Source organism: Lissotriton vulgaris, chromosome 5 (genome assembly GCF_964263255.1).
Source record: "Lissotriton vulgaris chromosome 5, aLisVul1.2, whole genome shotgun sequence".
In the NCBI taxonomy this organism is placed as follows: Eukaryota; Metazoa; Chordata; class Amphibia; order Caudata; family Salamandridae; genus Lissotriton; species Lissotriton vulgaris.
In genome coordinates this window covers 1,054,754,301-1,054,779,388 of record NC_141693.1, presented here as the reverse complement: position 1 = coordinate 1,054,779,388, position 25,088 = coordinate 1,054,754,301, and the positions used below count along the sequence as shown (strand labels likewise).

The 25,088-nt window shown below is 45.7% G+C and overlaps 1 protein-coding gene across 1 annotated transcript in view; it reads right to left on the bottom strand.

Annotated features, from left to right (window-relative positions):
- The window catches only part of AS3MT (arsenite methyltransferase), a 230,273-nt gene that overhangs the window by 147,288 nt on the left and 57,897 nt on the right, over window positions 1-25,088 (bottom strand). Inside the window, exon 3 of the mRNA XM_086922705.1 lies at window positions 1,256-1,383. Coding sequence (XP_086778831.1) covers window positions 1,256-1,383 — 128 coding nt within the window. The remainder of the gene's footprint in view (window positions 1-1,255; window positions 1,384-25,088) is intronic.

The window sequence follows — 25,088 nt, the reverse complement described above, 5'->3', positions numbered from 1 at the left end:
CTAAAACCTAAAACACTACCCTACACAAACACTAGCCTAAACCACTACCCCCAGAACGACCCTCCCACTACCCCCTGTACGGTCTCTACACTCAAACACTACCCTGCATGACCCCCGACACTACCCTAAATCCTAAAACACTACCCTAAACTACACAAACACCACAACACTACCCTAAACCCTAATACACTACCCCCAGCACAACCCTCCCCCTACCCCCAGTCCAGTCCCTAAATTCTAACACTACCCTGCACGACCTCCGACACTACCCTAATCCCTAAAACACTACCCTACACAAACACCACAACACTACCCTAAACCCCAAAACACTACCCCTAGCCCGACAGTCTCCGCCCCCCAGTTCGGTCCTTACACTGAAACACTACCCTGCACGACCCCCCAACACTATCCTAAACCCTAAAACACTACCCTACACTACACTACACAAATACCACAACACTACTTCGACACTACCCTAATCCCTTAAAAAGTAACCCTCACCCCAAGCGCAATCACCCTTACCTCGCTCTCCTCGTGGTTCCTCTCTCCTGGTTCCAGGGTCGTCTGAGGGGCGGTGCACGTCATTGTGAGGAAACGGAACAGCCTCAGTTTCCTCACAACGATGTGGATAGCCATTACATCGCATGCATTGTAAAAGCGCATGCGATGTAAGAGTATGCGTAGTAAAGGCTACGCGTTGTTACATCGCATGCGTTGTAATGCATGCGATGTAATGACTTGCGGGATATCTCTGTAATGGCTGTTTACCAGCTTGAACATGTAACCTCTGCTCCTTGCCACTATTTCTGCTTCCAAGGTGAATTTGTATATGGAGAATGCAACATATAAATTGAGGAAAAAAAGGATTTTGAAAAACGTGTGGCAAAAATCATTTTTAGGTCCATCCAAAGGGACAGGCCACAGTCTGCAAGTCATCCTCTAGCAAGAAGTGACATATTTTGGTGGTTACCCGACTCTACAATGGCCTTAACATTTTGATCTAATTTCATGCAACAAAGGAACTAATGTAAATCTTGCTGAAATGAAAGAAACTGACAGCCCACAGACAAATACTGGAAGGAATGGAGTTAGGAAAAATAATGACGAACTGCTCAATTGATCAATGAATAAACAGAAAAATATTAATATAGCATTGCAGCAGGCACAAAACACGTGCTTTCATACGGGTGCATTGAAATATTTACAGGTACTATTATACAAATATTTTATTGTTTGCCCTCCCCCCGTCGCTTACCTGGATACGACATCCTCATGGACATCTCCCAGTGCATCCCTTATATACTTTGGTAGTGATTTTGTGGGGGTGACACAAGCATTCGTTTTCAAATCCTCAGATTTTTTGAGACGTTTTCCATAATAATCCTGAAAAAATACAGGTACTTGGTTGAGCGACAATAAACCACAAAATGCTACATACTGTGCACATATGCATTGTTTGTTGCCATAGTATCCAATGCGGGTATTCAATTTATCACGCTGGTTGAAGTTGGTTGGCATTACTATTTATTTCTGTGGACTGGGACGTATTTTTCAACATCAGATTTCAAACCAGATCAAATGAGAGAAAGACAGGAAAACAGTCACAATAGGTGAAAGAAGTGATGAAAAAGAACCTCCAACAGTACGATAAAGAGACAAAGTGCATGGTGAAAGAAAGAGTCATGAGGTGGAATCAAGACTAGGCAACATTGACATTCTAAAGCACAAGGCTCCTAAGAAAAACTTTCAGTTCCTGAACTTATTTTATTATTGTTTATTTTTTTATATAGCACTAAACTAATCTGAAGCAGTGTGTTTAGCCAATACCTTCAAAATATCGTTTGACTGATTGTTGCTGTAATATCTACTCCCGACCAGAGGAAATTGTGAGAATATTGTTCATCGTTCTTTATAACAAGTGAGTGGATATTTATGATTAGCAATTTGTACACCTTTTGTATTTACCAAATAAAAAATGATTATCAAAGAGATATTTGAACTTTCTTTTAGGTAGGTGCCATCGGGCGGTGATCCCTCCCTCAGCAGCCCGCGCAAATCCTTGGCTTGAGGAGGCCAGCAGGTCAGCGGAGAGCTCTGGGGGCCAGGGTGAGGCCCAGAGCTATGTCGATCACAGAGCCCCCGCGACCTGGGAAAGCAGGGCTGAACCATATTAAAGGCCTCCCATCGTGATTACTTCTCTGAGGACAAGCAAGCCGGTATGGGGAGAAGGTGGAGATCCCTCCCCCGGGTATAAATTGCTGCTCACACCCACTGTGTCTGCTCATTAGTCTGGGTTGACCCTCCCCAGGGCACAAATGGGGGGAGCTTCTTCTGGAAAGATTCTTTGAAAACAGAAAGCGAATTCGAGTTTCACAGGCCCGAGCAAAAGCTCGGAAGACACGGGATGTTAAGACTGACATCGGTGAGGGCATGGAAAGCTCCTACGGCCCGGTGGCCCTGAGGGGAAAGTGAATTGCCTGTGGCAGAGTGAATGGTTCTGTGGCTCCCCCGGATGGTGGTGTGTCCCCAGGGCCTGAAGAGGGATCGAGGGCTGGTCGTCTGCCGGGGGCCTGTAGATTGGCAGACTGACTAGGCACACACTACTGAAGATATATAGCACACCTGGTCCTTTCAAGGTGACAGCCTTAGATAATATAGGGAAGGCGGACAGAACCCAGTCCATGATAGGAATGCCACAGTGACCCCAGCTGATGTATCACCAGTAGAGGCTATGTTGCAGGCCATGCAGCATAGCCTGCAGTCAATTGATGGGAGAATTGACACATTAAGAATAAGGATGAACCATCTCAGTGCGAAGCACACAGCACACCTAAATGAAGCAGAAATAAACATATATTCAACGGAGAATGAGGTGCACACTGTGACTACCAAATGTCTTACTATTTAAAAGGTACTGGCCATCACACAAGGAAAAAATGAAGACTTAGAAGCTTACTCCTGATGAAACAATGTATGCATCCTAGGGGTACCGGAGTCCAAAAACACGGGGAGGGTGGAAACCTATGTTGAAACATTGCTGACAGAAGTCTTTGGAGCTGATAACTTCTCATCCCTGCTAGTTGTGGAGCAGGCGTACAGATTTCTTATGGCCAGGCCTCTTATGCCGCTTGCCATATCATGGCAAAAATGTTGAACTACACCGAATGGGAAGCAATTCTGAGAATGGCCAGATATAAACACACCATCACATATAAGGGACTCTCCATAACCTTCTTCCCGGACTTTATGACCAGCGTTCAGGTGAAGTGAAAGGAGTTCCTCCCAATAAAGAAAAAGCTTCAGCGGGCAAAGATCCTTTATGACACGCTGTAACCGGCTTGACTGTGCATAGAGAACTGCGGCGCTTCAAGATCTTCATTGTGACCAAGGAAGCAATGGACTATGTAAAAGAGATAACAGCACAGCAGCGGGGCCATGTGGAGGAAGATGAGGCACCCACTACATAATGACAATAACAACAGTACTCTAATATAAGTGGCCAGCTGGTCCTAGGGGATAGATGCACTCTTAATGCCCTATTTATGAGGGGTGCCGCTTGAGGGAGGGAGAGGCAGCTAGGGAGGGCCTGGTAAAGGGTCCCTTCCCTCTGTTGCCCTGCCAAGTGTACTTCAACGGATGCCCCAACTTATATGCTGGTGGAATTTGGCGAAGGCCAACTCTCTGTAATCTACATGCCCTACTTGTCTGAATCGGATTACGGTAATTGATAATCATAGGTTTTCTTGGCCACCTCCCTTCCACCAGGAGATCAGAAGGGTCTTTAGCTGTTCCGCAATGGTAAATCGCCAAATGTTGACTCAACTACTCTTGGCCCAAGGTGCACAGGTCTTGATACAGACATGTTTGTGTTACTGGGAATGTTAATAATATGGGATGTCTTTGGCATGATTGGGATGCTGAAGTGGGAGGGTATTTGTTAGTTGGGGAGTTAAGTACTGAGCTCACAGTGGTCATTATGATGTTATCAGGAACATGCACATGACACTTCTGGGAGACACACTGCACAACATGGAATAATACTGCCAAAATAACCGGGAAGATGTCGCCAAACCAGATATTGCTCTTTACATGGAATGTAAGGGGGTTAAACAATCCTCACAAGATTCCTCAAGTATTGGCATACTTAGATCAGCATGCTATACAGACAGCGCTCTTACAAAGAACACACCTCACTTAACATACAGAAGCTGTGGTGGGTGCGAGATGGGCATCAATAAAAATGGCCTCCTCTTATTCCTTGTACTCTAGAGGAGTACTCCTGTTGATAAAGAAAAAGACTCCATTTGTGGTTACGTACTCGGAAATGGACACACAAGGCAGGAGTATCATTGTACAGGGCATATTGTGTGATACCATGCTAACCATAATGAATACCTATGGTCCTAATACAGACGACCTCGAGTTTTTCACGCACATATGGTCCGAACTACATTCTTTATCCCCCTCGGCCATCATATGGGGTGGGGACCTAAATAGTTGCCTAGATCCGCTCTGGATAGGTCAGGGAATTCTGACCGACCTGAGAAACAGGCAGCACGCATAGTCCGACACAGTATGACCAACAGCGGGCTGTTGGATCTCTGGAGAGTGTGAAATCCTGGTGGGAGAGAAGGAACCTTATCATTGACACACAACACGCGGACCAGGTTGGATTACTGGTTAGCTACTTCCACGATACATAGACGAAGGACGTGTACCATATGCCCAGGATGCCCTCCAACCATGCACCAGTAAGGTTAACATTGGCGGTCCCGGCTGGTAAGCAGAGGAGCTTTGGCTGGAGATTTCCTGAGGCGCCATTATTGTACCAGGTCTTCAGGGTGGAGATACACACGGCTAAAACAGAATCTTTTTAATTCACTACTGTTGGGGGCAGATATATCGTGGGAGGCATTTAAGGTTACGAGAAGTCTGCATTGGCAAACAGGGAGGACTACTGAGAGACATTCACCAGCAAAAGCAGGGGCTGGAATGGGGCATTCCGGACTTGGAAAGACACTTTGAGGCGACGCCCACACAAGAGACTCTAGCAGACGTTAGGGGCAAAATGTCAGTGTTCCAGGAAAGGCCGACTAGGAGATCAAATATTTGAACTGGCGCCGGGAGGCAAAAGCCTACGGTAAAGGAGGCCGACCTGGCCGCAACCTCACCAATAAACTTAGAACCCCCTGGGCACCCACACATATAGTACAGATAAGGGAAACCCAAAGGAGATCATACTATGAGACACCCTCCATTTAATAAACTTTCCATGCATTCTACACCGATCTGTATGAGCCATACACGACAGCTATGGTGCCATAAGTCGCTGAGTTTCTGGAAGTTATAGCACTTGAATGGCTATCCCCGGGTCAGCGGAAATATTTGTCACAACCTATGATGCCAGAAAAGATCCAAGAAGCAATTCGCTCATTGCCTAATGTCAAGGCTCCAGGTAGGGACGTACTGACCAAAGAGTTTTACAAAGAGTTTAATGATCTCCTAGTGCCACACCTGCATAAAATGTACTCTGAAGAGTACAATAAAGGTCTGCTACACTCTTCATTGAGAGAAGCCCTGCTTATTACATTGCTTAAGCCGGATAAGTCCCCAAAGCAATGTGGCTCCTAATGGCTACTTTCCTTAAACAACACCAACGCTAAAATACTAGCTAATATTCTGGTCACTAGGTTATAGCAAATATTACCTACAATAATATTACCAGACCAATCTGGGTTCACACCCACCAAATCCACAACACATATCTTGCGCACCATATTTGCTCTTTTCCACCAACTGGACCCCTCTAAGTCCACAGTGGCAGTGCTGCTTGACGCAGCCAAATCTTTTGATACTATAGAGTGGGCATTACTCTTCAGGGTATTGCAGCGAATGGAAATCCTCCAAACATTAATAAAATGGATAACATTTTTATGCAGTGAGCCAAGTGTGCGGATCAAAATAAATGGTATGGTACAGTGGCATCCCCATTACGAATTGGTAAAGGCACACGGCAGGGATGCCCATTGTTTATCTTAACGCTTGAGCCAACCACTCTACTATACGCTATTCCATTGTATGCAGCTCCACTCTATGCCACTCCACTTCATACTACTCCACTGTATGCCATACCACTATACACTATTGTATATACGCCACTCCACTATATACCACTCCAGTCTACACCACTTAATTGCATGCAACTGCTATGTCAGTGTACACTACTCTGCCGTACGCCATTCCCCTGTATGCCACTCCAGTCAATGCTACTCCACGTTACACCATTCAAGTCAAAGCCACTCCAGTCACCTCCACTCCACTGTACATAACTCCACTCTGTGCCACTGTGCTCTACTGTACGTAACTCCACTCTACACTATTCCAAACCATGTCAATCCACTTTATGCCACTCCAGTAAAATCCACTCCACTTTCCGCCATTGTACCCTACTCCATTCTATGCCACTATTCACGTGTACGCCACTCCACTCAACTCAATTCCACTGTATTCCGCTCAGCAACACTCAGATACTCTACGCCTCTCCACTCTCCCACACTATACTCCACTCTATAGCACTCCACTGTACAACAATGTACTCATTAGTGCAAGTGTACAGCATCCTACTTTACTCTATACCACTCTACTCCACTCTATGCAACTTCCTCTATGCCGCTCCACCCAACTTTACTACACTGTACTCTATGAAACACTACCCCATTCCACTACTGCCCTCTACACCACCCCACTGTATGGCAGCACTCTATCCCACTCTAGAACAGTCTATGCCATTCCACTTTTTCATACTGTACCGCCCGCTACTCTATGCCACTCCACAGTACAACACGGTAATCCACTCTGTGGCACTCCACTCTAGGACACTTTCCGACACTCTACAACATGCCAGCCTAGTCCACTGTACGACACCATTCCACTCTACAACAATTTACTCTACTGTGGCTACGCCAGTCCTTTCTACTGCACTCTTCAACACGCTACTTCACTCTATGCTATGCCACTCCACTCGACTGCCCAACACTTTAACTCACTCTATGGAACAGAACAACTCTCCACTTTATTGCACTCTACTCCACTTTATGCAACTCAACTCTAAAAGACTCCCTGCCACCATACCACATTGTACTCCTCTCTATACACCTACACTACACTGTACAGCCCTCTATGCCCCTATATTCCACTGCACAACACACTACTCCACTCTGTGACACGTTCAAATACTCTACGACACACCACTCTACTGTACTCTACAAAACGCCACTCCAATTTATGACAGTTTGCCTGACTCTACACTATGCCTGTCCACTGTAGTGCACTCCACACCGATAAACTACACAACATGCCATTGCAGTGTATGGCACTACACTGTATGACACTACACTATGCAACACTCTCCACCACACTACTGTACTAAACAACACTATAGTTCATGACACTCCACTCAAAAACACTGGACTCTACGATCCGAAGCACATAAAAAAAATATAAAATAAATCACTGGAAAAAAAGCTTAAATCTTTGTTTTAGTTATGAAAACTTTATTTATTCTTTTTATACAAATCAAACTTAAACTACACAAACATTAGAAATTCTAAAGTTATAGTCAATCCTTAAATTTACAATTTACGCACCACCTTTAAATTAATAGCTTTAATTATTCTTCCTATACAAACCAAAAGTAAATTACACAAAATGTTGAAATTCTAAAGTTCATCTTCATACTTTATTCGGATGAAAGCCACAAAAGCAGAAAACATAATAAATAATAAAATAAAACATATACAGACATCAATACAGTAAAATACTACAACCATAAAATTATAGCATAGCAGAAGTCCCATATCGCTTACTTATAATCAGTGCAACTTTGGTTCAATTTGAAACAGCATAACAAATGCCAGGGGAAGTTAATTTCTGTAAATATAATAAAGCAGTGTGATGTTGTCTAATATTGGCCACATGCAGACAAGGTACCACAAAATGTATGCGTAGAACACTATAAATTATACAAATTCGCATAAAGTGACTCGTGTTTTGCGGCTGGGGTAGTAAGTAATGAGTCAAACCATTTACCCTGTACCAGGAAAGCAGTTAAAAAATGCAGGGTGTGAAGTCTAAAACGAGTAAGATGATATCTATATTGAACATTTTAAAGAGTCAGGTACGGTTCGTGTCCTATAGTAACACATAGCACAGATTGGGTAATAACTGTCCTCAGAGATTCTGCCTTTAGAATTACAGAATTTAGCCTTGTATATTAGGTATGCTTTTTTCATATTATTCCTAGAGACTACATCGAAGAGTTCAGGGTTATCACAGAATTGAGGGACACCCACTCAAGAAAAAGTACTTTTCAAACATATAAACCAAGGGATTCGGAGTACATTATCAAGAGCTAAACAATCAATCAAAAAGTATTTCGATAAACATGGGTATGGTGAACGCCCGGGTTTTTGGTCACAACATAATAGGAACCAATCCAATCAAATCCTCTAAATAAGCCACCCTGCTTCGGCATGACAGAATATATTAGTTGTGCTCGAGTACTGCCAACAATATACATAAAAAACCATCCTCAGTTCTCTGTAATATTGGACAATTAATATGAACCCATATAACGGCCCAAAAAAAGCCACTGCAGAACGATTGACCTTACAAATGTGAATAAGTTCACAGGTCTGTTTCGAAGCTCTCTGAAACTGTATGTTCCTACATTTTGTATGTAGGTCCAACTTAGATATTCATCAAAGGTATTACACAAATAAATACTTTTTTGTGAAAACAGATTTTATTGGTTGCATGGTGGACACATATCAAGTAATGCTCTGACAGCCAGATACAATCACTAGAAGCACATTATCAAGTACAGTGACATGCAAGTATTTTCATAGGCAATCAAACAGTTGAGACAAACAAAAGAAATGCAAAAGTTGCACAACCCCCCAGGCACCGAAACCAATCTTGTGGGACTAACGCCGGATGATTCTGCAATTGATATAGAAGGCGCGGGAGTGCCACCATCTTAAAAATGGCAGATCTACCCTGAATGGAGAGCGGCATTCTGGCCCATGCCTTGAGATCTTCCCGTGAGGGCAATATTACGCTCCAGGGCCACGGACGCATCCTCCGTAAGGAACACCCCCAAGTATTTCACTTCATCTGCGGCCACCTGAATCCCGTTGGCCCATTCTCCAATTGACTGCAGGCCCCCCAGAGTCCAGAGGGTGGACTTCCCGGGGTTCATATAGAGACCCGAAGTTTTGCCAAATATTTGTAGGATTCGCAGAATGCGAGGCCCCGAGCGTTCCAGGTCAGTGAGAATAAACAGCACATCATCTGCGTATAGGGCTATTCTATCCGCCACATCAGTCGACCACTGGAAACCCTTTAGTTGAGCGTCGATCCGCACCCACGCCGCAAGGGGTTCCATTGCGAGTGCGAATAGGTATGGGGAGAGGGGGCAACCCTGTCTCGTCCCCCGCTGGATACTAAAAGAGCGGGATATTCCGCCGCCCGCTCGCACCGCGGCCGTGAGGCCCGTGTATAGGAGCCGTACATATGCCAGGAATCAGGGCCCTAGATTCAGACGCCCCAATAGGGCAAATAAATACATCCAGCTCAGGGAGTCGAACGCCCTATCCATGTCTGCCAACAGCAGCGCAGCCCGTTCACCCAATCCCCGCCAGGCCGAAATCGCAACTTGAGCTCGCCTGATATTATGCCTAGTGGCACGTTGTGGCATAAAGCCGGCTTGGTCCGGATGAACCAAATCCGTAATGTGGGGCTTGAGCCTATTAGCGAGGGCCTTTGCCAGTATCTTGGCCTCGACATTGAGCAACGAGATCAGACTGTAGGACTCATGCCTCTCCGGGGGCCGCCCCGGCTTCAAGAAAACAACTACCTCCGCATGTCTCCAATCCAGGGGCAGCGTACCACTCTCACACGCCTCCTCAATGACCGGCCGGAGTGGGGTGTTAACTGCGTCGCATATTGTCTAAAGAATTCGCTCGGGAACCCATTCGGACCGGGCGCCTTACCAGAGTTCAGTTCACCCAGAGCCGTGGCCAGTTCATCATCTGTCAGTGGTCAGTCTAATGCATCACGAACCTCACCCGAGACGGCCCTCGGGGGGAAGGTCATCTATGAATCGCTGCACCATTTCCGCTTCCAGGCACTCCCGGGGCGCATATAGGGTCTCATAATATAAGGCAAAGCTACCCGCAATCGCATTGGGCTCCAACAGCGGCTCCCCATCCGGGGTGACTATCTGGGGCAGTGGCTGGGCATGCATGATGCTCTGACACAGGCGATGAAGCATTTTGCAAGACTTGTCGCCCCACTGATATATGCGGCTACGTGTGGCAAGCCAGGCCTGACGGGCCTCATCCAACAGAATCAATGTGTATTGCTGTTGTGCCAACACCAGCTGACGCCTCTCCCGTCCGCCGTCCTCCCCCCGTCCCCTGCGCTCTAGGTCCTCCAATTCCGCCTCTCGCCGCACAAGGTCCCTACGCTTTTCCTTCCGCGCTGCTGTGCACCATGAGATATCAATTCCCCGCAATGTGGGCTTCATTGCTTCCCACAGCACTGCCGGGGATTCCACTGAGCCCGCGTTTGTGGACAGGAAGTGCGCAAGTTCACAAGTCATGGGAGCGCGATAAGAGGGCTGCAATAATTGCCAAGACGACATGCCCCACCTGAATGGCTGCCGGGTGCGCCCAGTGTCGACCACGACAGAGACCGGAGAGTGATCTGATAGTGCCCATGGTAAAATCTTCGCTGACAGAAGCCTGTTGGCCATTGCCCGTGGAACAAAGATGTAGTCTAGTCGCAAGAACGAGTCTCGCGCTGAGGAAAAGTATGTGAATTCCCTACTCGCCCCCTGTTTGTACCTCCAGGAGTCAACCCAATCCAACCCCGTGACCATTGCTTTCAATCGAGTTGCCTGCCCTTCCCTCCCCATCACCTCGCCAGCGCCAGCAGCGCCCCGCCATCTGTCCCACGAGACCTCCATGATGTCGTTCCAGTCCCCCCCCACAACAGATAGAACAGTAGGCATGTCCACCCAAAGAGACATCAGCTTCTCCACCAGGGCCCATTGTAGCAGGGACGGCGCATACACACTACCAATGACCACCACCTCACCCCCAATCTCACCCTGTACGAACACATACCTGCACCGTGCGTCTAGCCATGTGCGTTTATGAGTAAAGGGGACTCTACGATGTACAAGAATGGCCACGCCCCGTGACCCCCTCGTGAAGCCAGAATGGAAGACCTGTGTGAAGCCATTTCGCTGAAGGCATAGCGCTTTGGTGCCCAACAGGTGAGTTTCTTGCAGTAGCAATATATCAGTTCCCCTTCTCTTGGCCCAAGCAAACACAGCCCCCCTCTTCACCTTATCCAGCATCCCTCGCACATTCCAACTCAGTATGCGTGTCCCGCAAGGACCTAGCCGTGATCCCACATTATCAGATGACATTTGTGCAGAAGCATATAATTTGTACACGTCCCACTGTAGGCAGCAACGGCAGTACCCACCACGGATCGGAAGCAGCATATTGCGCGCAGACCCTTCCCTTGAACTAGAACAATCCCGAACCCCAACAATCCCCCCCCCCCCACCCCGCACCTCCCAAACACGGAAGCACCTGTCGTGGTCGGGGTGTGATCCCGGCCCCAACCGGGAGCCGGGGAGCACCCCCTCCAATGGATCCCCTCATCACAGCCCATGTAGAACTAGGCTGTCGTCCCCTCCCAACCCTGAGCAAGCGTGGCATCCAGCCGAGCCAAAGCGCCCTGGTCAATGTTATCAAGCAAATGGATAAGCAAATGTCAGTTCCCCCCACATTCAGGGCACATCCTCATTGGCCTCCTGCGATTCCTTATCTTTACGCGTCTTTGAGTGTGAGATGCGGCTCGAGCGAGATCTGCCTCGGCGCTTTCGCTGGTCTTCAGGACCCCTACCAGGGGGGCCCCCGGTTGAGGAGTCAGATTCCCCGCCTTTTGCTGTGTTGACGCGTACCCTTAAAGTCTCGTCCGTCCACTGAAAGACGGCCTCCGGGGTGTCAAAAAAGAAGGTGCGGGACTGAAAGACGACCCGCAACCGCGCTGGGTAGAGCAGAGCATAAGGTAGCTTCAAACCTCGGAGGCGAGCCTTGGCCGCAGCGAAAGATTGTCTCTGTTGCTGGACCAACTTCATGTAGTCCGGGAAAATGAGGATATGAGAGTTCTCGAACATAAGTTGGCCCTTCAATCTCGCCTGTTTCAGGGTAGCGTCTCTGTCGGCATAGTTTAACAGTTTGACAATCATGGGGCGAGGGCGCTCTCTCACCTGAGGTTTCTGCGCCAGCGCCCGATGGGCCCTTTCTACCACTAAGCAGCGTGAAAGAGTGTCGGCCGGCATCCATCCCTCCAGCCATTGTGTCAGGAAACGCTCCGCATTACCCTTTTCGCAATCTTCTGGAAACCCCAGGAAGCGAAGGTTGCTGAGCCTGGCGCGTCCCTCCGCCTCCTCAGCTCTCGACACCAGGCCCTTCTGAGTCCTTTCAAGGGCAACGACCCTATTTTTTAGGGTAGTCATGTCGTCTTCTACTGCTGTTATGCGCGTTTCTGCGCCGGTTAAGCGTTCCACGGCGTTTCGCAAGTCCTGCCGAAGGAGCATAACATCTGAGCCCACAGCCCCAATCTTAGCATCCAGGACATCTCTGGACTGCGTGATCGCAGCCAGGAGCGCAGCATTGTCCGGCACCTGAGTTTGCGCCCCCTTTGCGCCGGCGGCTTCAGTAAATTTATCAATGGGGCCCTGCTTACCCTGATTTCCACCTCCACCCCGTGTCATGATGTCTTCGAGGAGTGAGGCCTCCCTCCGGCCCTCTTCCAGTTGAGGTCGCCCAGTAAATGTCTCTCACCGCCAGCCACTCCGCGACAAGATGGCGGTACAATGAATAGAAGATCTCGCACCACAGCCCGCGGAGAGCAGCGTCGCCCCCCAGCCGGCTCCCAAAGATGTCCGGTCGGCAATGCATGTTCCGCTAGGCCTCACGCCAGGGGGGAGTCACCACGCAGTCTGCTCCTCCAATATTATGCACCGGGGTCCGACCTGACCCCCGATACGCTGTGGGACCCTGCCGACCCCTCGAGCCCCCGCCGCCGGGCTAATCAAGACCCGCTGTGGCCCCCGGCTCGTTCCAGTCCGGCCCCCCTTCTCGCGGGGCCCGGGCCTCCCGGACAATGCGGTATGTTGCCGTTCAAGTACTCCGGATGGAGGTGAGCCCGGGGCCCGACCTGACCCCCGATAAGGCGATGCGGCTCAGCGACCACCCCGCCCGTCTCCCCACAGGGCACCACTCTGACCTGATCTCGTGGCAGCCTCTTGCTGGGCCCGGGGAGCCGCTTGTCCGGCCGACGCAGCCCTCCTCAAGCTGGCGGCAGCTTCTCCCTCACCGAAGATGGCGGCAGGACTCCCCGGCCCTCTTCGTTATCGGCGCTCGCCGAGCGTATTCCGCTGCTGCTTCCCCAGCGGCATCGCCCGGCGGGGACAACCACCCCAGGGGCCCAGGATCCGCCGACAAACAGCAGGGCCGGCACTTCTGCAGCACTCGGCGCGGCCCCTCTCGCCAGGCGGCGCGCGCCAAAAATCGAGGTCCCGGCTCAGCAGGCCGCACCGGACAGCTCGTCTCGCGGTCCCCCTCCGGGTCGCCTCCCAGCCTCAGGAGTGGATGCAGGCAACCCCAGCCGCAGTTTTCAGATGTCTCCGGATCCTGGAATCAATCAGGGTTGCAGGGAACCACAGGAGATGACCAGGGCTAGGATATATGCTAAGGATATTGAACGTCTGGTCGGAGCTCCGGCTCTACACGACCGCCATGTTCGCTGGCCAAGCCACGCCCCCAAATAAATACTTTTTTAATACCCTGTTTATAGATGATTCACCAATTACATGTGTTTTGACCTTAGTTTTCAGAGGCACTGAAACCATAGTATAGTACTTGGACATATATACCTTTAGTTCCAACAGATTTAAAAGAGGCAAAGCCTTCGAACAAGAGCTATAGTCCATTTTCCGTTCTCGTAATGAGAAAGGCGTCATCGGCATATAAAAAAAAAATGGGATTTGTTGCTTCCCACTTCGGGGCATATCCTTTCCACAGGTTGTTAACTAGTTATTGAAGCCGTTTATATAAAGTAAGAATAAACAAGCATTTGCAATGCAATAGGTCTCGCATTAGGAAAGTTTGAGCGATTGGTCTTGTAAATGACCATTTTATTATTTGTGTTGGTTTTGAAAATAGCTCAATTAATAGCTTTGTCATTTACAATGCCAATAGTTATAACTTTCGCAAATATGACAACTATAACCTGGGGTTGTGCTGAGTGATGCTGTGGTGGTGCAGAGTGGTGCTGTTGAAGAAAAGTCAGAAAATGACTCACTCTCCCCACCAGGGATCTATCCAGCAGTTTGCAAAATAAAGCAGATAAGGAATTGGAAGCCAATCTGTAAAATTAAAAGACATCTTTATTATAATTAATTATGAGGCTTCGTCGTCCAACCGTAGTTTTACAATTGAAAGAGGGAGCCTCATAATTAATTATAATAAAGATGTCTTTTAATTTTACAGATTGGCTTCCAATTCCTTATCTGCTTTATTTTGCAAACTGCTGGATAGATCCCTGGTGGGGAGAGTGAGTCATTTTCTGACTTTTCTTCAGTTGGCTGCCCAACTCGGGCCTTATCATGGAGTGGTTATCTACAGGAGTGTTTTGTCAAAGGATGGAAGAACTGCTGGGGAAGACAAGACAGAATTCTACCAAAAAGAGGTACTCTGGGCTTTCTGGGGGATTATCTGTCTCTGTGGCCCAGTATGTTTTTCGATTTTTCTGACTTAAAACTCTCCTAAAGATGTCACTCCTGACTAAGGAACCCATTCTTTTTTTGCTGTAAGTATTTTTTAACAGACTGTTAGTGCAGTGGGGAATTGACAGTTATAATCTGGACAAATATTTGTGTATATGCAAATTGCAATTTGTATAGGCAGTTGAAGAGATATTTTCTCCATCTGTTTTAGTTGAAGAATAAAAATGGGTCGCTCCCAGTCCTTTGGTTCTGAGTCCTTAGTTATTTATTGGTCGCAGAAATGTGACGCTTTGGTTTGGGTACCGGTACATTTGGTTCATTTGGTAGGCCTTTGGTTGCTGTGGTTCAGATTATCGTTGGATAATCTTCCTCAGTATTGGTTCCTTAGTTTTATTTGAACACTGCAGTATTCAAAAACCGTGGGTCACGTACATTTGCGTGTATATCGTTGGAGATAGCCCCATGAAGTTTGAAACCCGACTAGTGAGCGCAGATGCCTGGTCGCGGTATTTTGTTTTGTATTAGTACTGACTAGGTTGCAACAAAGGATTCCCGGTTGGAGGATTCGCGTCTGATACCTCCGGTTGGAACTCCAATTTATGAGCTCTCTCTAAAAGGTCTGTGAGGCTGTCCCTTTTGCAGCCTTCTGGAAATCTGTTGAAGAATTAAAAAAAAAAAAAACAAGAAAAATAGGAACTAAAACGTTTTTGTTGTAAATATGGTTTACAACTAGTATTGGCAGGTTATTTTTTAACACAGTCTGTAGGCTGTTCCTTGTCCCTGTCCTAAGTGTTGACCTATGGGTTAAAATGTGTGTTTAAATGTCTATGTTGTTTGTAGGTTTTGTTGTACATTGCGACGGCGCTATGTACAAGAACGGCGCTATGTACAAGAAATGGTTAGAGCGCGCTGTTTTGTGTGTCCTGAGTGTTTGACCCCCTTCTGTTTTGTGTCTGGAATGAGCTCAATGTATGTATGTGTATGGGTCACGTTCAATAGATGTAAATAAGGCTCCAAGAAAAGAAAAAAAAAAATGAAAAAACGAAATTGCCTGTTCTTTAGACGCACGGTGTTAGATGTTCACAGCCAAGTCTTTTCAGCTGTAGTATATCTAATAAGAATGTTCTTTCAGCTAGCACCTCTCTAGTTAAACACGGGTGGTGGAATTTTGCAAACAGTCCTTTTTAAATAATTGTGGCGCAGTAATCTCACGCAGTCCCAGTTAGGCAGCTGCACCTAGGCTTGTGTGTTAATATGTATCTAGATAATAGGCTAGGGATGTAGTGAGCGTTTTACATGTAGAACAGTCACAAATAGCAATAATTAGGCTTCATTAGGAGTTAAAAATTATTAATTATGAAAAATAATTATTAAAAACATAGTGCTACAAAAATCGTTTTTTAATATTTGTGAAGCTTAACACTCATACTATGACCCCCTAGCATTAAAATGTTTGATTTAAGTTATGTTGTACCACGAAAATGACCAAACACCTCTGTGCTCAATTTCCCTTACCCTAGGCGCAAACAAGCTCATTTCTATAAGGTATAAATTATTATTTTCAAATGTATGGCCCGTAAATTGGGTAGTAGACATTCTAGTAATACCAATTATGCAATAAAATTATAGATTATTTATTTCTTAGTATCCAGAATGCAAAAGTCGATTTTCAGATAAATAGACTGTTTTGAATAGTTTCAGGGCCCCTTTTTAAAGTGTCTTTTCAGTAAAATACATACATTTAGATCTTAATATATATGTTTGCAGGTTGTGCCTTCTTATGATTCAGCGAGTCAATGTGTCATAGAATTGCAAGAAAAAAGAGAGAAATTATTGTTTTAAATATAGTGAAATATTGCAGGTTATGTGGAAGTGGTTAAACCTACTGGCCTTGTCAGCTTCAGTTACCACGAGCAGGGGACTGGCAGAACCTGTATAACGTGTTCCAGCAGTAGCGGCTGACTGAGATGTTATCTTGTAAGGCTGTCTTGTTGACATTTGTGACCTTTTAATTAGGGCCTCGCCTGTGAAATGCAGAATGACATGGTTAAACATGCATCTGATGCTAACTTCAGCTGCCTCTTTGTATTTAAATCCCTGCCCCTGCCACGGTCCTGACCTGAGGTCACTTGAATAGCCTGACTTGCTCCGATAAATTTAATTCCTGCTCATGTTTATAATTTAAAAGTATCTTCTTAGAGCGTTACAAATATGACATTAGCTGGGATGGGATTTTCGTTTTTGGGAACTAAAATGAGCAGCGGAGGCAGGGCACATGTACAGCAATGATGATTGCATTTTAGCCAAAGAATAAATAATAGCTCCAGCATGTTCCCACAAAAAGCTTGTTGCTTGGTAAATTATGTCACCAACACATTTATTTTCAATTAGATATGTGCTGACACAGCATTGCATCCCGCTAATAATAATAAAAGGAACACTATTTAATTTGTAAAACTGCAGCCTCATTTGTCAATACCCTGAAGGATTGTAGAGCCCACACGTGGTTTGCATAGCTCCCAGTTGCTTTCAAAATGCTGCACACAAGCGCTTTATATGAGATGTAGTTGATTGTATATGATTTAAATTTGTAACCTTCATTCATTGCAGGCTGGCTTGTTCTCATTTACCGCATTCACATTACATCTGCGTTAAAAGCGCACATCTGAGATAATAAACAAATAGGAAAGTTATTCCTCATGCAAAATTGTAGCACCTGCACTTCATGTCTTACAAATTAAGCACTGTGTAAAATGAAGGAACATGATTTAAAAAGGGCAAATGCAAAAGTGATTTCTTTGAGAAAACAAATATCAAAGATTCTGCTAAATGATCTGTAGAACTGGTATATGTGTCTCCATGCTAGGAACAAATTTTTTTTAGTTAAGTTTATTTGACAAAAAGAAAAACGAAGTGTTACATTAAGTTTTAGATAGGCAATAAGTAGAAGCCCTTCCCCAAAATTCTGCAACTTAAAGGCCTTAGGCCTGAGTGAGAACGGGCGTTTTTGTAAGGTACATAAAAAAAGTTACAGGTAAGTAATGAAAAGTTTTTGTATGTCACGTTGTGTCATGTTTTGTAGCCTGATAAAAAGGGTTATAATTGATGTTGTATTATGAGAAATGTGTGTGTTGTGTATCTTTTCTGCTTCTTCCTACAGATAATTCATGGATTTATTCACAAGACACGTGAGTTGGCTGGTTGAAGAGAAATGTTTTTTTTTTGCGTAATTTCTTTAAGAAAAAATGTGTGTGTTTATGTTTCATTTATACATTTGGTCCACTGAAACGCGTTATTTGACACAGCGACATTATATTTTTACAGCAGAGTATCAATTACCTGATGCCCTGCTGTCAAAAGAAGGGCATGTGCCATGGTATTATGCATGACCGTTTATTCATATATGCTGTTTGTTTGTCTGGGCTGTTTTTCCTTGTGTCTGATATACAGCAAGTATATCTTATGGCTTGAGATGGCCTGATATGTGTATTTTTTTTAATTTTTGTGTGTATGTTCTGTTCTATGGTGCTACTTTGAATTACAAGTTCCCCTGTGTTGTGAAGGAACGCATATGACGATATGCATTGTTTCACAATAAATTGGATGAATTTGTATTAAGATAAATTTCACAGATATGGGCCTCATACTGTGAGCGAGTAAGGTAGCAGTTTTTCCAGTGCATACCTAAATTTGGCTGTAATTATTTTTTAGAAAACTAAAATGATATACTGAATCAAAGATTGCCATCCGTTGTTAGTCACTTAACTGCCCTTTTTCCTTAAGGACAGACAGCTCTGCATTTATGTATCCTTGATTGGGCCTAAGGATGGAATTATAGATCCTTGACTAAAGGTGCCCTAATTTTGATATCGCATTTTTTATCGCATTTTTTGATTCCTGAATAAGCCTATGGATTCATTTTTTTCCCCTGAAGAGACAACTGAACATTAGTTAGAATTACCGTGTAGGGTATAGATTGTCAGCGGTAGAGTTAAATTGGTGTAACATTGGTCTTTTCATGTATCCCCGTGCTCTTGGTGCTGTGTCACATGCCTTAGGCCACCCAAGCAAACTCTTGTCCTTCCTATAGATTTTTCTTTTTGCTTCTTCCCTGACCAATGTTGCATCATGTTTAGTTATTGAAGATTTTAGTTGTGTCCTACTTCCATTTTTTCCCTTCTCCGTCTTCCTTTCACCAGTCAGCCCATTTATTATTATGGGTGTATTGTTCATGTTCACACTTTTAGACTGCAGTGAGGTATTAGGAACCTCCCTTATGCTACATACCATTCCCTTTTGTGTGACCAGACTGGTTCTCAAGAATTTTCCTTAGGCCCACTTCAAATGTCTTTTCAGACTGACTGTCAGGATAGTGATAGCCTGGTTAAATTGACCCAATACAAGTTTTCCATCTCAATAGGAGATTTTCCATCTCAATAGGAGATATCTCAAGTTTACATTCTTTTTAGTACGACATATTTTTAATGTCTATTTTTAATTTTTCAGTCCTCTTCTGTTTCTGCTGTTTCAATAAGATGTGTTCTAATCATGCAGATACCAGGACTCTCTAGTTCTTGTCCTTTTGTCCCGACAGTTGATCATTAGCCTTTGTATTACATAGCGCATTTGATGCACATTGTTTAAAGAAGGGACTTCTTCATGTCTTTGATAATGTGTATTATGTCATTGCTCTATTTTGAGATGCTCTAGATAAGGAGTTTAGGAACACCTAGGCTTCATCATTAAGGAGAATATGTATTTACCCCATTAAATAATGTACCCCATTAGACAATGCCACTGTGTGTCGGGCATCCATTTAGGTTCCCATGGTGTATTGCCACTCCTTTGCAGATTACAGGCCACTTGCTTAACTGTTTTTATATCTGATTTGAAGGAAACTAACAATTGTGTTACACTTGCTACATCACTAGGGTCCTGCTGGATCTTCCAGAGTCAAAGGAAGAGTGATTCCCTGCAGACCTGTGATCAACACTAAACCCACTCCCCATCAGTGACCGCTACATATTGCTCTACAAATCCTGCAACAAGGAAGTCGCGAAGCTGGTCAGCGATCATCAGCGTGCCTCCAGTGATACCTCCTAAGCAAGCCATTTGTTTCATCAGAAGGCGTTGTGAAAAGAAAAGAAAAAAGGAGCTGTTTTGCCTCAGAAGTTCAGTGCAAAGATGCGAAGGATCCCTGCTTTTGATGGCAGGACTGTCATCCACTTTGTGCAATTTGTTCAAACTGTCATGTGCTTGAACCTCTGGCAGCGCGCGGTCCCCTGATCCCCTTGGCCCGAGTTTTGGCCTCACCCACACCTCTTTTGCTTTGCACCAGCGGAACTGCAGTGCACCCAAGGATCCACGTTTGGAAAAAGGCACTACCTTCTGGTGCCAATGAGAGAGCAGCTTGAGCGTCCTCTGACACTAAATGATGAGTGTTGGAGTCTGAAAGTGCTGCTGATTTTGCTAAGTGGTGCTTGTTTCTGCACAAGATGTTTTGTGCCCTTGATCTATGAAGAGCACATTTCCTGAGGTGTCACAGAGAAGAGACACTGGTGCATTGTTTTGAGACATTGAGACTTTCGAGTGAGCTGTGAGTGTTTGCCCGGAGGGCACTCCTACTAAGCAGTATTGTCTTCTCATGAAAAAGCCTGAATTGAAGAGGCCCAACGCGAAGAAGACACTGGAAGCGGATTTGATGGACAATAGAAGCCTGCAAGGAGAGGCTTTGGCGGACTCTGGGTATCTTCTGTGAGTTTGCATAGAATTAGAGTTTGGAAACTAATTTTTGCTGATTTTCTGGCATTGTTTTAAAGTACTATGCTGTTTAGTAAAAGCAGAATAAAGTCCACCCTCTGTGGAACAGTATCCCTTTTCATCTGAGAGCATTGATCAGGAACACCACTGTTTCACTTGAACATATATTAGATTACTGAAATGCATAGGAAGCTATATGGAATGTTATTAGATAATTCTAGGATTTGCCTTCTGTTTAGGATTGTGGAAAATTATGATTTCATTCGTAATAATGGTCACTACTTCCTACCGTGGTCTATATGTTCTCAACAACGTGTTTTCTAGTGTTATTCTAAAATGACATTGTCTTTTATGGGTGGGATTGTTTTTGTTGCTACCGAATTGACATCTGTACCCACCTTCCAACCTATGTCTCTTCCTACTATTACTTCTTTGCATTTGACTTTTGTTTTTCCTTTTCTCTTGCTTTTTCTGAAATTGTATTATGGTTTTTTGTTAAATTTTTGATTGGTTACCATTTGCCAGTTGCAGGGTCACGTAGGAGTACCAACGGTTCAGTTTGTGACCTGAGTAGTGGCAGTAGGCCTGCAGGACTTGCAGTGTCCCTATGACCTGCTAATAATCACAGCTGAAGTACTCTACCAAGATTGCGTGAGCAACATTAGAAAATGGAGATTGTATTGAGGAATGACGATAAAAAGCAAGAGATGAAAAACAGACATTATAGAATATTGTTCTCTAAGTGCGGTATAACTTTATCTATTTTAATACTTTTATGTATTCTATTAGTTACTATATCCTGGTTTATTTCTCCTACATAATTGACGTCTGCACCAACTTCTCAACCTACTCTTTCTTTACTGTTTCTTCGCATGACTTTCATATTTTACCTGAACATACATTGGTTAGGCCAGAGTTTACTGATAGACCCTTCTGTACAGCTTCTACATCAACACTAGAACACCACTAATTGTTGGGTGGGTGATCTTATACCACATACTACAGATAGAGGTGTTCACTATTTGGTCCTGCCATATATGGCCTTTGTACCACTACGTGTGTAAGAAGACTTGTCCCGAGAGAGTTGCTAAGTAGTAAGATAATACTACAGTAACCACTTGATGATCTGATAAGTATAGACCTAGATTCAGACTGACATGGGTTTAGGTTATTGCCTATATAAGGGCAAAAGGAGCGTCTGTGGTTCTGAAAATTCCGGACCCTGCCATAATGGTGTACCAAGGCCTAAACACTCGTGCAGAAAATATCATCATACCACGACGAATTTGGTATCAATAGACCGGTAATGATCAGGACATTATGCCTGTGTATTTGCGTCACGATCGAGTGATGCTATCACCCTTAAATCACTGTTCTTGTCCTGAGCCCACGGCATCCATCTTGTGTCTTGCCCTCATATAGTCAATTGATTAAAGGCTGAATTTGATCCAAAGGACACGTCCACCTTTCTCTGACTTCTCCATGACCTGAACAGGCTGAATCTGCCTTCGTGATGTTGGCCTCACCAAACCAGTCCATGCCCTCTAGTCAATCTATATTAAAGATCTGAGCAACTTGTTGTGTACATTGGCCTGAGCAAGATTAGAAGGCCGAATACAGTAGCCATGCCGGTTTATGACCCACAAGCATCCATTATCCTACATTTCTATCTTCCACACCTGGCTCTGTTTCTCTGCTTCTGGGCTTTTACAATGGGGAGGAAACCAGTTCTATTGTGAGCTTCTCCGGCCTGCACAGGAAAATATGTGAAGTTTGACATATGTTCATGATGGAAGATGGGTTGGTCAGTTTGGGCAAGTAGAATGGAATGCATAATTATAGCCTGCTTTGTTATGGTACCATGGGAGCGACCTACAATGATGTGTTTCACAGCAAGAATGTGAGCCTAGGGCCAAACTTTTTGTATAAAAGGCCTGCCTGAGAAAGCTCAGGCAGGCTCCCTCTTTCAATTGTAAAACTACGGTTGGACGACAAAGCCTCATAATTAATTATTATTATTATTATTATTATTATTTTATTTTATAGAGCGCGATAGTCACCCGGGGGTATCCCAGCGCTAAAGAAACCCTAACTTAACCAGATCTGAGGAGCACGCGGGGCAAAAACAGGAGAGAAAACAGGAGCGGAGATCGGAGAGACAAAGTTTATGGGAAGAGGTGTGTTTTTAGCCGCTTCCTGAAACGCAGGTATTGTGGCTCAAGTCGCAGGTCATGAGGGAGAGAATTCCAAAGACGAGCGGCTTGTACCGAGAACCGTCTTCCTCCTGATCGGGTTTTCCTAAATCTGGGGGTATTAACAAGGTTTTCCACGTTAGACCGAAGGGATCTGGAGGGTGTGTAGGAGGTAATGAGTTTACTGAGGACTGGGGGGCCCTGGTTATGCAGTGTTTTGTGAACAAGACACAGGGCTTTAAATTTGACTCTCTCTCTAATGGGGAGCCAATGAAGGAGTTTGAGGGCTGGTTTAGCGGACGATCTGGCCGGGGTGTTTGTGATGATCCGGGCAGCGGTGTTCTGGATTCTCTGTAATGTGGTAAGAGTTGACTCGGGAGCACCCAGATACATCACATTACTATAATCCAGTCTCGATATTAGGAGACCTTGAATTAATAGTTTCTGGGATTTGGGGGGAAGAAGGGGCAGGACTTTCCTCAGAGATTTTAAGAGACCAAAGCAGGTCCCTGCCACCTTTTTTGCCTGCGAAGCGAAAGTAAGATCAGAGTCAATCCAGACACCCAGACTTTTCACTTCTGGTTTAGGGTCAGGGGGAGGACCCAGACAGTTTGGCCAGCTGTCCATGGGGAGTGAGGTTCCTTTGGGGCCAAGTATAAGGACCTCGGTTTTAGTCCCATTAAGTTTTAGGGCCGATTTATTCATCCAACCATGGACCTGCGTAAGGCAGTTAAAAAGATCGGCCTTCTGTTGTTTAGGGTGGGACAGGGATACCACTAACTGGGTGTCGTCAGCATAGCTGACGACGCTCACTCCGAATGGGGTGATGACCTCCTCCAATGTGGACATGTAGATATTAAATAATGTAGGGCTCAAGGAGGAGCCCTGTGGCACGCCACATTGGAGGGGTATTTCGGAGGAGCGAGCGTTCTTCTCCCAGATCTGGTAAGAGCGTTGGGCAAGGAAGGATGAAAGCCATGCTAAGGCTGTACCTTCCACACCAACTTTAGCCAGTCTGTTGATGAGGAGTTGGTGGTCAACGGTGTCGAACGCCGCACTAAGGTCGAGGAGGATCACTGCCACTGATCCTCCCCCATCCAATAGTGCTCTGGCCTCCTCAACCGCAGCCAGGAGGGCGATGTCCGTGCCCTGTCCTGGTCGGAAGCCCGTCTGGGAACTTTTTAATTTGTCATTGGCCTCTAGAAACTGCGAGAGTTTCCTATTGACTAACTTTTCTGCGATTTTACTAACTCCTGGGAGTAATGAGATGGGCCTGTAGTTAGCTAAGTTCTCAGGATCGAGCGTCGGTTTCTTCAGAAGGGCTTTTACCACAGCCTTCTTCCAGCAATTATAATAAAGATGTCTTTTAATTTTACAGATTGGCTTCCAATTCCTTATCTGCTTTATTTTGCAAACTGCTGGATAGATCCCTGGTGGGGAGAGTGAGTCATTTTCTGACTTTTCTTCACTGTGGTGGTGCAGAGTGGTGCTGAGTGATAATGTGGTGGTGCTGAGTGATGCTGTGGTGGTGCTGAGTGGTGGTGCTGAGTGGTGATGTGGTGGTGCTGAGTGATAATGTTGTGGTGCTGAGTGGTGCTGTGGTGGTGCTGAGCGGTGCTGTGGTGGCACTGAATGATAATGTGGTGGTGCTGAGTGATAATGTGGTGGTGCTGAGTGATGCTGGGGTAGCGCTGAGTGATGATGTGGTGATGTTGAGTGGTGCTGTGGTGGTGCTGAGTGATGCTGGGGTGATGCTGAGTGATGATGTGGTGATGCTGAGTGGTGCTGAGTGATGCTGGGGTGGTGCTGAGTGATGCTGTGGTGTTGCTGAGGTGGTGCTGAGTGGTGCTGTGGTGGTTCTGTGGTGGCGCTAAGTGGTGCTGAGTGGTGATGTGGAGGTGCTGAGTGATGCTGTGCTGGTGCAGAGTGATGCTGTGGTGGTGCTGAGTGATGCTGTGGTGATGCTGATTGGTGCTGTGGTGGTGCTGAGTGGGAGGTGGGGAGAGGGAGAAAAAGGAGAGGAGGGAGAGGGTAAAGAGAGGGAGAGAGGAGAGAGAGGGGGAGAGAGGAGAGAGAGAGGAGAGAGAGGCGCAGACGGGGAGAGAGGAGAGAGAAGAGAGGGAAAGGGAAAGGGAGAGGGAAGTGAGGGAAAGGGAGAGAGGGAGAGAGGGAAAGGGAGAGAGGGTAGAGGGAGGGTAAGAAGAGAGGGGGAGGACGAGAGCGAAGGACGGAGGGGAGAGAGAGGGGAGGGAGGGAGAGAGGAG